The sequence below is a fragment of the Ascaphus truei genome, unplaced genomic scaffold, assembly GCF_040206685.1.
Source record: "Ascaphus truei isolate aAscTru1 unplaced genomic scaffold, aAscTru1.hap1 HAP1_SCAFFOLD_170, whole genome shotgun sequence".
NCBI classification, from domain to species: domain Eukaryota; kingdom Metazoa; phylum Chordata; class Amphibia; order Anura; family Ascaphidae; genus Ascaphus; species Ascaphus truei.
The window spans coordinates 242,071-261,017 of NW_027454595.1; the positions used below are offsets into that span (position 1 = coordinate 242,071).

At 41.6% G+C, this 18,947-nt stretch overlaps 1 protein-coding gene across 1 annotated transcript in view; it reads left to right on the forward strand.

Moving 5' to 3' along the window:
- LOC142476751 (uncharacterized) overlaps window positions 1-742 on the forward strand; it is a 39,458-nt gene extending 38,716 nt beyond the window's left edge. The window contains exons 11-12 of the mRNA XM_075581915.1: window positions 336-439; window positions 620-742. Of these exons, the coding sequence (XP_075438030.1) occupies window positions 336-439; window positions 620-742 (227 nt within the window). The remainder of the gene's footprint in view (window positions 1-335; window positions 440-619) is intronic.
- The last annotated feature ends 18,205 nt before the right edge of the window (window positions 743-18,947 follow it).

The following is an 18,947-nucleotide window of genomic DNA, read 5'->3' on the forward strand; positions in this document are numbered from 1 at the left end:
TAGTTAACCTGTTGAGAAGCAGACTTCACACACGTTTTGAATTATTTTTGAGTATGGAACGAGTAGATATACTGACATATTTATGGTATGATGACCAAGAGAGAACATCGATATAGGAAGGTGCAGTGCAGCAGGTTTTCTGTTATAGGTATTATTTTGTTACTCATCACAGCACAGTTTTCTCTTGCCAACTTACCTATGATATTATCTCACTTCAAATGTGTATTGACTGTCTAATTCCAATGAAAACAACATGTTTACAACAGAAGTAAATTACGACAGCCTGTCATTCCTATGACCAAATCTCGGTATATGAATTTTCATTCTGCTTCAAGGTTCTTTGGCTCAGAGGGGATACAGCTGGAGCCCAAGAGGTCCCAATACTTGGAGCTCACCTAGAAGAGTACAAAGGACCAACACCAGGTATGGTGAAATGACGGTAACTTCTAAAAAATGGAACAAAGGATTTAGTAACATAAGCTTTCTTCAGTACTCCTTAGTTTAATTTGAAACCTGATTTAGCTGTTGAGCAGCCAGTAAAAATCCATGTGTTTTTTCATTTCTTAACTATTTGTTTGAAAGCATAAATGTGCATTGTTTCTGTTTTTTGTTTTTAAAGGCACAATGTTTAGTATCAAATCCTGGTTTGGCTGTTGTTATTACCATCACAGTTTGGTTAATATATGGAGTCGTGATAAATGTTCCTGTAAAACATGTCACGAGAGCTGAATGTCAGATGTAAAAGAAGTACAGTACAAGCATAAATGCAACTGTACACATTATATTATCTCTCACCACATTTAACATGCATTCCAATTAGGGAGTGTTTACCGCATTCTCGTCCCTGAGCACTTCACTAATCTGCGGGTAGAGAATTTCTCCTATGGAAAAAGAGTACAATAGAAAGAAAGCCATGTTGATAAATGTCACGTAGATGCTTGAGTGTATGAAAGGGATCAACCACAAAACGGGTCTCTAAATACCTTTACAAGTCTGTAGGGGAGTGTCTTGATTGTTTATCACTTTCCCTTGACCGGGGACACATTTATGACCTGAAATCGAGGACTTTCATTTATTTCGACTTTAATCAGAGTATAAAAGACTCCATAAGTCTCTCCAAGTACTTAACCAGCACCATCATATTCCAGATAACCCCTCAGATATATACATATTAAATGTAATTTGTGGGTGAAATTAATGTATCTGCAACTGGTTACATGTAAAAATGTGTAGAATATCATTATAACAACCACGTACATTGGTTTGTACACCAACACATACTGTACAAAACATTTAATTCTTGCTAGCCTGTAGTTGTAAAGACATACCAACCCCATGGTAACTCCATTTAAATCTGGTTTTAATGGATCCTTTGGAGAGAACGTCCTTAGAATTGCAAATCTGAGTACACGCGATCCGTCTTGGTCGCCCCAGCTGTCATTTTCATATAAAGAATTAGAGAGCCGGCATTCCCTTATATATTTTAGTACATGGGCCTGCACTTGGAACCTAAGCTTTTGACACAGACGCAAGGCAGAACTTAACCAGGGTATTAACCTTACTAAATGTGTTCATCATACCGCACACAAAAGCAATATTTACTATATTGTGACTATATAAATTCAATTGAATAATAATTAAATGTTGAATCATAATTATTACTCCAGTAACTATATGGGGCAGACTTTGTAGCAGGCTTTCCAGAAATAACGAGACCACACACCAGGCAACCTGAATTCCAAGATGTATTGCAGGTAAGTGGTACAAACACCCAACGTTTCGGTCCTACAAACTGGACCGAAACGTCGGGTGTTTGTGCCACTTACCTGCAATACATCTTGGAATTCAGGTTGCCTGATGTGCGGTCTCGTTCTTTCTGGAAAGCCTGCTACAAAGTCTGCCCGGTGAGGATACTTTTGTCTATCTGCTTATTATGGGACAAGCACCTACAATCACTTTTATACACGAGAATGCCATCTGTTCATATATATATATTTATATATAATATATATATATATATATATATATATATATATATATATATAGTCAATCGGTGCTAGAGGTATCATATGGTTCTCTTGGTGGCTCTAACAGGTTGTGGTGGTCCCTACTGACATGTCCTAGCACTGTGCTTGAGCTCAGAGGGATCGCGAGACTGAGATCCGTGTTCCGCATTCAGTTTCCATCCCCCCTAAGCTCCTCACATTGAAGTGGCAGTTGTGAAGTGGGGGAAAAGTAGCCAGGGCGTGGCAGGTTCTCTTGCACTCTCCTAGGGGCTGAGGCCTATTGTTCATCAGGATTTTTACTGTTTCCCTTATATGCAGCCCAGAAGACTCCCATTCATACACAAATACTACAGTATTACTACCAACTCTGACTCCAGTTAGGCATGTGGTGTATTTCTGTCTCTGTGCCGCACAGATTGTATTTACAGTAACTAATTTCACGTACATTTTGCTGAAGATGGCATCTCACCAGAGCTTGTAGTAAATAATACATTTGTAAAGCGTGGCGAATATTTGGAAATGTCACTAATTATTTGTTTGTGGCGGAAGTCCCAAATTGACCAGTTTTGCTCATTTGTGTAACATTTTTATCTCCAGTCGCGACATTAAAATAGAATACGTAGAACCTGCCAATGTATAAACTGTTGAAACTTCTCTTAAGGGTTAACGTGAAAGTTGTGTACATTCTAGTTATGATAAATTAAGTTAACCACATGCTCCATAGATCCTGGTAGATTAGTGAATGCCAGATATGGGGGGGGGGGGGGGTGAAGAAGTAACAGCATTAGAGACCCCCTGTATTTGTCTTTTTCATCTCTTTGTATTTGTGAAGAGTTATGGGATATTAAAGATTTCTAATATACTGCTCTTCTTTTTAGCATCTACAGGAAATTGAGCTACAAGTAAGATATTGACTCGGCTGCTGAGAACTGCAAGATCATTTTTGAAATATGTATATTTTTGTACTGATTCATGCTTAAGCAATCCCTTTGCTGGTTGCATTTTATCCTAAGAGTAAATCATTAAAGTCCTTTTAGGTTGCCTACAAATGTAGGCAAATCTAGCATTCCTGGAGCCACGGCAGAAAAAAAACAAACATCCCTAGGCTCCAGGGAAGGTAAAAGCCACGGCTTCCTGTGGGAGAGGGTTCATTCCTTGTATCTGTCCCTAGGCACTATCGATGCCTGCTGCCGGGGAACGCTGTGGTCACAAGCCTGTGGCTTTCCTAGCTTATAGGTAAATTTAGTTTAGCTACACCTGTATTAAGCATCTGCACATTTTACAACGGGAGTCCACAGCTGTACGTCTCCAGTTTCTGCATTGTCCCTTATGTAGGTGAAGGTGGATATTGCTCTCCATCGCCTATCTCCCAGGAGCTATAATACGCACGTGAAAATGTTGTCATAGAACTCAGTTGGTCATGTCATGAGATGCGCCGTAACATCACGGAATCCAACATTTCCATTCTTGACGCGTATTTCGTGTGCCGACTGAGAATAAACCTGTAAACCTTTTGTGTGGATAGGAAGTCTCAGCTATATTACTAACGTGTTAAGTGGATTTGAAATGCAGATTTGGGGAAATCTGAATTCGCCGCATTTTATCCTTTTTTTACTTCCAATTAGCAAGTAAATTCAGTTGAGTTGAAAAGCATGGTTTTAATGTTAGGATACATTTTTAATCGAGGCAATTGTGTAACTGATAACGGGATATTCCTGTAATGTACATGTTTTTTTTTTATTTTAACTGCCACTTAGTGTGTCTAGTTCAACTGTTTCTTAATTGTAAAAACATTTCTATTTAGATCCGTTTTATCCAAATGTAATACTTATTTTAAATATTGTGGCGATTCTTTTCTTTTTTTTAAATTTTTTTATTATTATTTTAAAACACCGATTGCCCAGTTATACAAATACTATGGAAACCTCAACATTTATGCTGAAAGATGTAAATATTTTCAACAGTATGGTTGTGTTCACTAAACCTGTATATGGTTACTTTTATACAGTATTTGTTCAATGTAATGTTTTTGTGAGTTAATATTGTGGAACTGTCATTAAACTTTGTGGTTTACTATATAAAATACTTCGTCTTGTATAGTTATTGTTTTTGTATGTCCAGATTTTGTGAAAATATTCATGTTCTCAAAAAAAAGCAAGAAAGTTATATTTCCTGAAATTGAAGTTTACTGCACGATCCTAACACACTACACCTGTATAGCAAGTCCTCTACTATACGTTCTCACCATATATAAGGCCAGCATTTAGCAACAAGTCACGTTCATTCAACACTGAATGATGCATAAAATATACCTGGCTGTTAGAGGGCATACTTTTTACAATAACTTGTTCTCCTTGAATTATTCTAAGGATTTTGTATTGGGTGCAAGAATGTAAACTGGTTTGGCATTCCCTTCCGTAGGTGTAAAATGTATTACTTTGCCTCATAATGTATTGTTTTTTTAATCTGTAGCCTGCCTTTACATGCACAATCCTAGTTTACCAAAACATATATACAGCTCAACCCCATTATAAGGCGATCCGTTACAACGCGAATCTGCTTATACCGCGATGCAAGCGTGGCTCCCACTTTTCTTATTTATGAATACTTAACACGATTATTGATATCTTAAATACTTTCTTGTACAATGCATACAATTATACATTATTTCTAACGCGATCTGCTTATAGCGCGATGTGATTCTTTGGACCCCAAGAAAAGCGTTATAAGGGGGTTGAGCGGTATAATGAAAATGTAGCAATGAAATGGTCTTTGTTTAAACAAATGTAATCAGACTTTAAAACATGTCTGCTTTAACTTCTTTTAAGTAAAATTTTATTTTCATCAAGGACCTCTTAATGAGGGGGTGGGAGTCTTCTCAATTACGCATTCAATCTTTAATTGCCAAGACCTTGATTTTTCTTGGACCTCTAACCATAACATTGAAGAAGGTGTAATGAAGGGAGCTTTGCTTGTGCTTATTCATTAAGGCTTGATAAAGATTACTTTGGTACAGTAACTGAAATGTCAAATATTAATGTTTTGAGTGCCTGTTTCTGGTTTTCATATTCTTTTCATAGGCAGAGATACTAGGGTTTAGTTAATCTTGAAATTCCTTTCAGATTTAGCAGGTCAATCAATGTCAGACTGTTCTTGGAACAACCAGTGCTGTGTCGTCATGGTTTTAGTACAGCAGTGTTATTTTGTTGATATGTGAACCTTCAGTTGCTTAGGTACTTGCAAAGAATATTACTATATAAGTGGTAACACAACCATTATTGTACATAGCATCCCCTGGGGTTACAGATGGGACAATGGGGGTTATTAATTCATCTGTAATGGCACCATCGAGTGGAAATTGCCATTGACATCCATGGGAGTTTGTGTGCCATAGTGCCTCTATCGGCTCCATCTCAATTGAATGAATAACACCCAATATGTATTTTGTACACTCCCTAAGCAAAATAAGTGGTTTGACGTAAACTTAATTAGAGAATAAACAAATATATACAGTATAGATATAGGCAGCAACGTTAAAAATTCTAGGGAAATTACCTCTGCGCTGGGCTGTGATCGTGCTTGGCCGCACTTGAGCCGCGGTCCACCACGTGATGCACGGGGAACTTGTATCGCGCCTCATCTGTATATAGATCTAGGTCATACACTTTTCATTGATCACATCATGGGTGAAGGGGATCAGGATAAATATCTAGCTCTGGGTCTTTTCAATATTTGACATTCTTCTGAAGTTTTCCAACTCTTGACAAATATACACAATGTTGGTCAGAGATACGAAGTTTAACTTGGGTGGATATTCTCTTTGTTTTTTATTATAACGGATGCAGTTCTTTAATGCGTGCTAATATCTGTTCCAAATCTACCCGTAATCTTTCAGGAACCCTATACAAAGCAACGTACAGATTCCTTTTTATCTACTTCTAAAACTTGTCACAATTTTTGTATAATCTTGTAACTTTGACCCAGTTAATCGAAAAATCATAAACTCCCTCGACAAAATAATTAAATCAATGCTTCTCATTGATTGTAGGTGGACTGCAAATATTATAAATTTTACTTCAAGTAGCTGTATACCACAGTGCATTTATTTTCTATCACCACTGAAGATCTAATGATTAGATTAGTTTATGCTATATTTACGGGTATTATATATACACCGATTTTTATTGCTAGTGTTTATTTTTATATTTATCACTAATGTATCCACCTTTAATATTTATACTGGTTTGTTTTTGTTAGTTTTGTATAGCACACAGTGCATTTTATGCGATTTTAGTATTGATTATATCATTTTTCTAACAATAATATCATACTATTAGCCGTTTTCGATTGTGTGTTGAATCAGCAGAGCTGATTCCAGTCTTCTTTGAGCTTTTTTCGCCGTGTTTACGTGGACTTTGCCCTATAAAACTGGCTATGACACATCAACCAATCAACTCCTGAGGAAGTCACGCAACGTGACGAAACGCGTAGAGACGCGGTGACGTCATCTCAGGCGGGCGTGTGGGAGGAGGTACTGTGTTCTCGTTACCTTTCAGCTGCTCTGCCTGTATTTCCAACGGTGCATTACAGAAGGAAGCTCTTTTGAGCACTTGAAACGCTGCAGGGCTCGTGGCAGGAGTCAGATGCAGCTACACCAGATGCACAGTATCACTATGCCCCCCACCCCCCCCCCCCTGCTCCTGTAGATGACGCCCCATACAGTTTCTCTCCAATGTACATGTTATTTTAACCTTTTGTAAGTGTATCTCCTAAGGACACTCTCCTTAATAAATTTACCCATTTTTGTACACAGTTACGCGCTATGAAGCGTGTGCTTTTTTTTGTGTTATGTATTAAAATATATTGAGAATTAAAAAAAATATATATATATATTATATACATATAACCCCTCTTTATTTTACCTCAGATTATATGGCCTATCACTGAGGTGGGAGCCTGAGTCCTATGGGTTATTGTTTAATTCTTATAGTGTGAGCTACATGTTGTGTGAGACTGTAGTGACAAGATACAACACAGTGGTAATGAATTATAACAATTTTTATATTCTCATAGCTATAATTTGTGGCGTTGCATATCTCATATGAATTAGTACGGTGACTTAATCTCAGAATCACTCCATACACATATTTAAGCAAACTATACCAACAGTGCGAACGCTGTGCAAACAAATAATAACTTTTATCTCTGTCTGGCCTCCCAATCATGGGGTACTGGCCTGTAGATCCTGGTGCGCTAGCACAATCGTTGCAGCTCATAAACTGTGTGTGTGTTGCAGGCCTGGTGCTTCATAAAGATCAAACTGATGGCAATATAACTGCAGTTTAAATCCTTTGTGGGTTAGCTCACCCACTCCAACCTGGTGTAATTCATGCACAGCCGGGCTCCCTAATCTCTCTCTGTAGTAGCCTCACTCCCTCGGCTCCCTTTCCAACTGTCACTCCACTGGCTAAGCACAGTCACATGGTCCAGTGGAATGTAATTCTTAAAGGGGCCATGTCCTGTGCTGATAGCAGATACAGGGGGTTACAGTAGTATCAATCACAAAATCTGAGTGGGAATCAGGTAGTCCATGTGTAATCCCAAATAGTAAAGTGAATCCAAGTTTCCTCCGTGGATTAGTCTGAGTTACTGGTATTCTCTGAGAACATATTGAATGGGTGAAATGACATCACAATACCGTGCAGGTCATAGTACAATGAGTAATGGAATGGAGTGTTGTTCTAAGGTTCTAAGGTTTCTATGTTTCTTTATGAAGTTCAGATGCATCAGACCTTGACTCAACAGTGATTATCCCTGAAGCCTTTCATATTCTCTCCACACAACTTTCTGCTGAGGTCTGTCACTTTTATCTTACTTATTTATGGTACCAACGTCTCCGTCTGCTGATGAAGGCCCCATAGCTGACCAAAACATTGGTATCATTTCTTGACCACAATACAAACTTTTTTGATTCACTCAGTGTGCTGTGTCCTTTATCCAAGTTCCTGCCTGGGTATTGTACGGTATATATGGTTAATCGTAGATACATGCTGGGCTGCCAAGAGTGAGTTCGGGCCCCGGTGAAATGTTTTTTTCCGGGACACTTAGCAGCTCTTTTCTCTCCCGCACTTAGATGTGTGGCCGCCTCTTTGCTTACGGCCTCCTTCTCCATCTGAACCACAGCGTAAAATGACGCCGCTGACGTCACCGTGACGGTGTCGCGTTGCCATGATAACACGACGTTCTGATGTCATTTAATACTGCGGTTCAGAAGGAGAAGGAGGGCGGCAGCAAGGAGTGACAAATAATGATACTACCGAGAAAGCGAAAACATGCAATATAGTCGGGTCCCGGGCCCCCTTTCAGACCCTGTTAATTTGTACCAGCTTCTCCCCCCTTTTCCTTTGTAGTGGTGTGTGTGCACATTTTAAGTTTTGGTGGGTGAAAAAGGCAACAAAAAACCTCCATCGTTAGCATATAGCCAATAAAGAATATCACTTGTGAGCACAATCACATGTCTTAGACAGGTCTACAAACCTGCCTTTCACCATTATCATCTAGCATACAGTGCTTCCACTGCAGCAAGGGATTCTGGGATATGAATGTGCTCACAAGTGATATTCTTTATTGGCTATATGCTAACGCTGGAGATTTTTTGTTGCCTTTTTCACCCACCATGACTTAAAATGTGTTAGGTAAATCCACCCAGCCTTGAAAATTGCAAAGCCAGTACAACAAACCTCACATTGATGAGACCCATTAAGGTTGAAGCATGTCTGTGCGTGGTTTGACTGGCTTTGCATCTAATCCCATGCTGTGCGTAAAAGCTGTGTGAACAGCAGAGCATTTGCTTATATGGGGTCCATGTAAATGGATTTCAGGCAAAAGGTGACACATTGTGTGCTCATTTGCATGTAATTTCCCAGAATCCCTTGCTGCAGTGGAAGCACTGTATGTTAGGTGATAATGGTTGAAAGGCGGGGTTGCAGACCTGTCTAAGACATGTGAATGTGCTCACAATTTATATTTTCATTTGCTATATACTGTGTGTGTGTGTGTGTGTGTGTGTGTGTGTGTGTGTGTGTGTGTGTGTGTGTGTGTGTGTGTGTGTGTGTGTGTGTGTGTGTGTGTGTATCTTCCAAATGTTTACTAACAATGCAGTTGCCCACAAGATGGGGACATTTGAGAATCTCTGCGCTTTACTGCATATGGACCCCATTATTATCTGTTGCAGCAATGAAAACTTGAAATAGATTAATAAACTATACATAAGAATTTTTGTTGTAAGTGAAAAATTATAAACTAATCACCGTAAAAAAAAAAAAAAAGAAGAATTGTACTGACTGTTAAGCACCCCTTCCTATAACTTTCATCACTAAGCTATGAGATAAAGAAAAAAGACACAATGGGAACCACAAAAAAAAGTGCACAGACAGGCACCTAATTCAGATGTGTCCCTTAATTTTTTTTTTAAATATATACAAAGGAGAGCACTGGAAAAACAAAATAAATAAACACAGATTTTACCAACAAATTAACATGGAGAACTGGATTCTTCAAGTCCTTAAATATAAAAAAACATATATAGGTTATTTGTAAATTCACACAGTGGTTCTTCCAGCATCTTAATATATTCATATAATCCAGCACATGTATATGTACTTGTTTATATATGAAATCATTTTATACAAAGTTATCTACAACCATTTTTCCGTATACTGCACTGTTCATTTTTAGTAAGTATTACAGTCCTTCCAAACGAAGACCGATACAAAACAGTCTTATTGCAATATATTTACTTCGCTTTGGATGTGTAATCAAGGCTGGCATTATTGAACGCTCTTTTGTGCAGTTGTATTCATGTTTCACACTACTGCAAACATCTTTACCAGTGAGATGAAAGAGCTTTCAGCACACTCATTTTCTACTACTACTGTAAGACCTAAGGAAGGTCCCACAGTCAGTAAATAAGGCTACTAACAATTGGTCATGAGGGATCTGTGCTTGTACCTTTTCTCATCTCAGTACTAAAAGAATCTAGAGGCCGTTGACCTGTTAAAGTGAGCTCCCTATCATGTTTTCTTTCAACATGCTTCCTTTATATTCTTCTTGTTTATTGCTCAGTATATTATTTTCGCAATTACACTTTTTCCGTTCGTGGTATATGCCAAGTACAGATGATGCAAGTACCCCAGATCATATTAAGCACAAAAAAATCCCAGTCAGCAGATCACAAATTCTGCTTCGGGTGGGTCAATCAGTTTGATTTTGGTCCTCTGTAGATATGTTTCTTGTTTTATGTATAGCCTGGCCTTCGGCAGCTATTGCTAATTCTGGGCCTTTCCTCTGTCAGTCCTGTTAGAACGGGCAGTGGAAAGGTTCATTCCTTCAGTTAGCCTGTTTGTGAGTTTCAGCTCTGAAGTATTGTAGCAATATTCAGAGGCGGGCCTAAGCAACCTTTGAGCATGTTAATCCAAAGGGTGGATATGGGTTGGAACACCCCCGGATGTGTGTGTGAGACAATCGTTATCCAGCTTTGAGTTGTAATGATTCAAAGTTAGAGACACTCCCTGAGGATATTCAAATTGAGACATGTCTCCAAAAATATAGTATGTTAGTTAGTGATCAGGAGTTAGTCTTCAGAGAGAGCTGAGAGAGATAGCAAGCCAAGAAGAGTTCTCTCCCTCCTTCCCCACCTGGGTGAGGAGGGAGGGGAATTCAAGCTGCCATGAGCAGAGGGGCAGAGATTACTCCAAGCCTGTGATATCATGCTGTATGCTGTCTGCACATCTATGCTGCTCTGAATAAAGATCCACAGAAAAGAAGCTGCTGTGTGTGTCCCTGTGTATGGAGAATGGAGTGTCAGTGGGGGTCTCTCCTCTGTAGACCCAGGGGATCCCTGCTGGCTGGAGGCACTGTGCACCCTGAGAGAACAAGGTAACCTGTCCCACACCACACCTCCTGTCCCTGTCCTGGGTTCTCCCCACAACACCGCAGAGCACTCAGCCCTCCTGTTTACCAGCAGGTCACAGCACCCAGACCACTCAGTGACCAGAAGGAGTGTACCCCCAATCTCATGTCAGGTGGGGTACCATAGAAGGGTTACATATGTATTAGGTGGTAGAGCCTGATTGGGTCGTCATGGATCATATCCTCTGCGGCATTGCTTTCAGCTTTTAACTGCTCACTGTTGAGGTATATGCTGGATCTAGATACGATATTGCCAGGCTTCAGGGATTTTCTGTCCTCCACACAATCTTGAGCATCTATATGGCAGGCTTTCTTTTTTTTATTTTTCCTGGGCTTTTTAGGGCTGAGGTCCAGTGCTGCATAACACACTTGTTCCTCAAATTCCACCTGAAGAATATAGTAAACAAATAAAATAAAAGGAAAATGTGATCAACAGTCTTTCTTTCAAAGTTTGTAATAAAATAATAATAAAATATGCCAATTTATGTCTGTAGAACAAAAAAAAATCAAAGTAACATCTCTTCCAAGGTAGAAAAAATGGGGAATCTTTTTCCTTGAAAAAGCACCATAGGTGGCGTGAAATGCGTGGGTGGAGTTTTTTCACTGTCTTTATGTTTTTTATGTAGCCTAATAAATTGTTTTTAATTTTCTATGGCTGGTGGGTTTCCCCATTTTTTTCTACCTTGGAGCAGCTGTTACTTTGATCCTTTTTTGTTCTGTCTACTTTTTTGATCGAGGAAACGCCACCGGGGCAAACCGGAGGACGCACACAGTTTAGCAGCAGCCATGCTAGCAGCTTCAATCCAAAGGAGTCACAGGGCGGTGCTTAATAGTGAGTAGAGGCTACTCACACCGGCTTAACCGAGGACTCAGGGATTTTTGCTTATAGCTCTATAAAACATCTCCCTTATACATTATGTCTCCTCCTGTTCTCCAGTACAATTCGATTTGATATAGCTGCAGCAGACCTTCCGTTATAACCCGATTTTTCTCCTCACGTGCCACCTGACTTCCTCTTTCTTTCTTCGTCTGCTTTCTGGGTAAACTTTATAGCTATCTGACTCTCCTTATCTGCTACCAACCAGGCTATGTGCATTATGATGGCACGTGCCAGATACAAAGCCTACCAGTTACAGCACATGGAACATAACGTTCCTAGCAGCACCCTCTTTGGAATGTTCGAGAGGATCCAAACCATGACTATGGTTTTTATACATAAAGTAAACCTTCCAAGTTTGGTTGCCCTAGGTCTTATAGTTTGGCGTGCATAATGAGAGAGAGAGAGAGAGAGAGAGAGAGAGAGAGAGAGAAGAGAGAGAAGAGAGAGAATAGATATTGCTTTTAAAACGCTTTTATTCCTTAATCTGACCAGTCAAGACTTTCTACCACATCAGCCTCACCAATGTATACATCTTCCTTTACCTCATCCAGGCTGTGTCAAGCGTATAGTAATGATTACACATTGAAAATGTGAAGCTGTTCAGAGTTCTCTACTGTGATCAGAGTATTCGTGTATGTTTGTGTCTTGCTTGGAAATATAAAATAGAAGACAGCACCTGGAATTCTTCTGTTTCTCTCTTGGGGTGTTGCCATCTGTTCATAACAACATTCATCTATGCGCCCATAAAAAGAAAAAAAAATGATTAAATGCTTTTTTTTTTTTTTTTTTAAAGGCTAAAGACCTAATAACTTTAATAAAGAAGAAAGCAGATTTAAGCTGATACCACCATAAATCTCTTTAAATCACAGAATAGTAATCTACTGCAGTTTTAACTTGTGTTAATAAGAACGGCATAGAATTGGCATTATCTGGTGATGTAACCTCAATGTTGATGACATCAGTCAACATTTGTATTAGGTTCTTTTGTACGTGCACACACAGGGTCCCTGTGATCTGCTGCAGCTGACATAATTAGAAATGGCTATATGTCAAAGTTATTGGTTTATATATAAAAAAATAAATAAGGGGTGGGTACATTTACAAATGTTATCTCTAAGTACTGTCTGTGTAAAAATGGTACCAAGAAAATGGACTGAATCTGAAAATTGCCGATCCTTGGAAGCCTGATGGGAGCTTTGTTACAAGATTAATTACTGATCATTACCCTCTTAGCAATAATGTCCCCCCTGCAGAGGAAATCCAAGCCGTTTGTTTTGTTGTTTTCTTTAATTTTTTTAAATACAGAATTCAAGCAGGGGGTCTCCGGAGTGGAACCCCATTAATTTCACATCTGGGGACCCCCTGCTTCCAGAGGTACTTACCTCCGTGGTGGGTGCCGGAAGCCACTCCAGGGTTCACATTACGACTGCTTTTCAAAGCTTGCGAGCCAATAGGAAGCCGTAATGTCATCAGGTGCAACTTCCTATTGGCCCATGTGATCGGGGGCTTTAAACTGCAGAAAACTGCAGGAGATACAGGCACCCCCTTCGGAGGACAGTATCTTCGGAAGCAGGGGGACCCCAGAGCTGAAATTAACGGGGTTCTGCTCCCGAGACCGTCTGCTTCATTCTTGTATTAAAGAAATGAAGGGGGGGGGGGCGGTTTGGATCTGTCCTCTAAAACCTCATCTGAAAATGATTTAGATCAATGCAGAGAGAAGCTTTACTATTAGCAATTAAAAGGGATATTGAAATACTGTATATATATACATACATACACTGGTTGTGGGGCAATAACCTGTCTGTGATTGAGAATGTGTGCTTGTCCGTTACATCCTCAGTAGATTATTATTCTCTTTGTCTACACTCTGATTTTTCCCTGTAAATAATCTTCTATTCATTTACCTCCTATTTTGAATATACGTCTTAATGTAGTACTGTACTTTTATTGCTGCAATCCTATTATATGTAGCCCTGGTAAGAAATGGTGCTATAGTTCTATCCTTCTCCTGGTATAATCCCTGGTAAGGGCAGGTTGCCTGGAGTTATAATGGGTTCCCCCCACTTCAAGCACTTGCCCTGAGTGGTGGAGGTAGGTCACCTGACCCTGTGTCAAAGCAAGAGACACAGGGGCGGTGCCTGCTGAGATCATAAAAGAGCAGTGCATTTCCTATTTAGTGTGTTCTGTTCTGTCAGTCTGAGAGTAGTGAGTGAGTGAGTTAGTGAGGAGAGGAGTGATCAGCTCATGAGTAGAGCTGAAATAGCTGTAGTTAGTGAGGTGGACCAAATACCTCTCACCCTGCTTAGGGGGTGAGGGAAGAGCTAGCCCCACTCTGGATGCCCTTTGGGTCCAGAGTGACGGCAGGGAACATCATAAGGGAGAACAGTTAGTGGACTGTGCATCAACTGTACCTGTCGGCTGCTGCTGCTGCTGCCCAAGAGAATAAAGAGACTGCTGCTTTTAAAGATAATCCGTGTGTGAGACTGGAATCTCTCATCCCTGTGGGGAATCTCTGTGGTAAGGATTCCTCCCCGCATTCCTGGGGCTTACTATAGATGGAGGCGCTTGTTACGCCGGTGCTGCCCGCAGACCAGACCCGTCCCCTGAGCTGAAGGGGGAAGTGGTAATACACGCACCCGCAGCAAAGGGAGCGTGTCCGTAGTGTGGTATGAAGCGTTGCCAGGCCAGGTGTAGTAAGGTAGACAATACTTGCCGGTACCGGTTGTAGAGATAGAGTGAATGATGCCTTTCCGAAGTCAGGGAGTGGAGAGTGGAGATAGGTCGTAGTCCAAGCCGAGTTCAAGGGGTTACCAGAGTGAGCGTTGTCCAAGGAGTGCCGAGATCGAGAGCCAGAGGCGTAGTCGTACGAGCTGCGTCAGAACCTGTGAAAACACTGAGAGAATCCAGAAGTACTTCCATACAGAGACTATGTCGAGCAAAGACTGAGCAGAGAGGAGCTAGATAAAGCAGGAAGGTCTAATTAGGAACGGAGGCGGGACAGGAAGAGCTACAGGGAGACACTGCAGATTGGTGCAGGCATAACAGGCCAGGTGAGTCTTGTTAGTAACCTGAGTATGCCCGTGCAGTGTGCGGGGGCGGAGCCTGAGGTCCGGGGGACGGGAATAAGAGTGTGCAGACTGAGCTTGCTCCGTAACTCGTGTACGCGTGTGAACAGAGCCAGTGGATGGTGCAGGTGTGCGTGCAGGAGGGCGTGGGCGCGCCCGGCGCTGTGCAGAGGAATCGCCGAGGGGAGTGATTCCGCGACGCGTGTTGAAGGCCATCTTCCATTCATCCCCCTTCCTGATGCGCACCAGGTTATACACTGGCGACACACTTTATTCGAGCTTGGCTAGTCCCACGAATTCGGGTATACCCGGGTGTATTGAGGTTTGTGACTGTTTTCTGCCCGAGTACATTGAGTTATTTTCCAAGCAGGGATTGAAGCATTTTATTCCTGCTGGCTGCAATACTGCACAGTATATATATATATACTGCATTACAATTCATGAATTTATGCCATCTGGTAGACACGCGAAGCATTGCAGCCTATTAAATCCTAATCATTATCATTTAACAGATCAGCCGCCCATCAGCCAGGCATGAACCCAGGCTGGGAAGGCAAATGCAACGGGGCTTGTCAGAGGTTAGGAGTGGCGCATTCCAGGTATCTGCCAGGTACATACCGGGTATTTGCTCGAATAAAGTGTGTCGGTGCAGTAGGCACCATGTAGATCTAACTTGGAAAAAATCTTGGCCCCCTGTAATTTATCGAACAGTTCGGTAATAAGGGGAAGGGGTAACGATTTTTAATAGTGATGTGGTTTAAACCCCTGTAGTCGATGCAAGGCCTCAACGATCCGTCCTTTTTCTTGACGAAGAAAAACCCAGCCCCTGCTGGGGAATTGGAGTGACGAATAAAGCCTTTCTTGAGATTCTCCTGGATATATTCATCCATAGCGTGAGATTCTGGTAACGACAAGGGGTAGGTCTTGGACTTGGGTAGGGAGTAGAGTTTTGGGAAGCAAGGAGCACAGCTGAAGTAGAAGTCTGCAGGGAGAATCCTGTAGAAAAAATGAATAAAGGGCACAACTCCGTGCTAAAACTGAGGGTGATTTATTGGATAAATGCACAGGGACAGAAACACAGCCCACAACCGACATGTTTCGTCCCACGGGACTTTATCAAGGTGTACCACATCACTATACCTCCTTACCTTTAATACACCCGTTTTGCGCCAAAATCGCCCAACCGAGTACACTGCGCATGCGCGCCGGCGACGCGTCGCATCTCTGTGACATCGCCTCCCCTCTGGCACTAGTCCTAGAGTCAGAGACCACGTCACTGGGATGCGTCCGTTTCCACCCTGGAACGCATGCCAGCTGTGCTCCTATTGGGCGAAGGCGGAAGAGGGATGAAAGCTACATTTTTTTACACTCAACAACTTTATTAATGTTAAAAAAAGAGACAAACATATTTTGCCCATAGCTAAACTTTGCAAACAGACACAGTGCTACTTTAGTTTAGGATTACATTAAAAACAAACACTAATCACATTGAATAACCTTTGATAAATAAAGAGAAAGAAGATGTTTTAAGCAGTCACAAAGCTACATTTAGACTTCAATCATTTTAGAAGACTATATTCTAATCTAAGTAGATAAGTGTATTTAGGGAAGTGTATATGTTAAGGGGGGTAAGCAGGGTAAACCATATCTGCGGTAGTCGCGCTGACTGACCGCTAGGTCCCATGTTCATGTCCCCCCTTGACCTAGTATTATATACATGCTGGAATTATTTATAGAAGTTCCTATCTACCTATATGCTGTAATACAGCTTGTGAGTCCATACACTTGTATGAGCGTCAATCTCTACGTTTATACATATTGGGTAGGGAGTAACCGGGAACTAGATCGATCGGACAATCGTAAGTCCTGTGTGGCGGCAAGAGGTCTGACTGTACCTTATTGAAAACGTCCCGGAATTGATGGTAAATGGAAGGTAGAATAACTTCGGGAACAGAGGTATTGGCCAGCAGTTGATGAGTCTCGTCTGACCTCGGCCTCCAGGAAATGGGAGCAGAGGAAGTCCAGTCAATGAGAGGATTGTTAAGCTGTAGCCAAGGAAGACCAAGGGTGATGGGTATCCCAGGAGCGTGAGTGGCATCGAGAACTAAGATCTCCTTGTGCAGATGTGAGGACAGAAGCAAGGGAGCCGTCTCTAAGGAGATGTGGGCCGGGGTAAGAGGACGTCCATCGATACAGACGAGTGCGATGGGAACCTTCTTTCTCACGAGTGGTATGCGGTTTAACCTGGCGAATTCAAGATCCACGAAGTTTCCTCCAGCTCCTGAGTCAATGAAAGCGGCGGTAGAAGTCTTGAACTTATCGCCTGAAAGGGAGACCCTAAGTCTGTGGTTCCGAGAGGGGGTAACCAGGCTCACTAATAAAGGTCAAGCCACTTGGCTGCCAGAATGCCCTGCTTCAGCACAGACCAGAAAGGCATTGTGATAAGCGTATCCCCGGTATAGTCAGGGGTTAATGGGAGTCATCCCCGTCCCCCCAGTATACGGCCAGAACCATGGACCCGGTACTTGTGGTTCGGATTCTCTCCAACCAGCCATAATGTTGTGAGAGTGAAATTATGTCTAAGTCCAGCTTTGGTACATTAGAAGCAACTCTGAAACTTAACCTAAGCGTTTTTCGAAGCTACTTTTTGGCTAACTTCTTATAGGAAGGTCTAGGAGCTCTGAAAATGAACGTGCGCGTCTTTCACTCTTCCCGAGGGACTTAGAAGAATTTTGTGATATTTTTTATTAAAATGGTGTATAAGGGTATATATATAAATATATTTTATGCACTGTATATGAGCTGGCGATTTCTAAGTCTGTGGTTCCGAGAGGGGGTAACCAGGCTCACTAATAAAGGTCAAGCCACTTGGCTGCCAGAATGCCCTGCTTCAGCACAGACCAGAAAGGCATTGTGATAAGCGTATCCCCGGTATAGTCAGGGGTTAATGGGAGTCGTCCCCGTCCCCCCAGTATACGGCCAGAACCATGGACCCGGTACTTGTGGTTCGGACTGTCTCCAACCAGCCATAATGTTGTGAGAGTGAAATTATGTCTAAGTCCAGCTTTGGTACATTAGAAGCAACTCTGAAACTTAACCTAAGCGTTTTTCGAAATGACTTTTTGGCTAACTTCTTATAGGAAGGTCTAGGAGCTCTGAAAATGAACGTGCGCGTCTTTCACTCTTCCCGAGTGACTTAGAAGAATTTTGTGATATTTTTTATTAAATGGTGTATAAGGGTATATATATAAATATATTTTATGCACTGTATATGAGCTTGCGATTTCTAAGTCTGTGGTTCCGAGAGGGGGTAACCAGGCTCACTTATAAAGGTCAAGCCACTTGGCTGCCAGAATGCCGTGCTTCAGCACAGACCAGAAAGGCATTGTGATTAGCGTATCCCCGGTATAGTCAGGGGTTAATGGGAGTCGTCCCCGTCCCCCCCAGTATACGGCCAGAACCATGGACCCGGTACTTGTGGTTCGGACTGTCTCCAACAAGCCATAATGTTGTGAGAGTGAAATTATGTCTAAGTCCAGCTTTGGTACATTAGAAGCAACTCTGAAACTTAACCTAAGCGTTTTTCGAAGCTACTTTTTGGCTAACTTCTTATAGGAAGGTCTAGGAGCTCTGAAAATGAACGTGCGCGTCTTTCACTCTTCCCGAGGGACTTAGAAGAATTTTGTGATATTTTTTATTAAAATGGTGTATAAGGGTATATATATAAATATATTTTATGCACTGTATATGAGCTGGCGATTTCTAAGTCTGTGGTTCCGAGAGGGGGTAACCAGGCTCACTAATAAAGGTCAAGCCACTTGGCTGCCAGAATGCCCTGCTTCAGCACAGACCAGAAAGGCATTGTGATAAGCGTATCCCCGGTATAGTCAGGGGTTAATGGGAGTCGTCCCCGTCCCCCCAGTATACGGCCAGAACCATGGACCCGGTACTTGTGGTTTGGACTCTCTCCAACCAGCCATAATGTTGTGAGAGTGAAATTATGTCTAAGTCCAGCTTTGGTACATT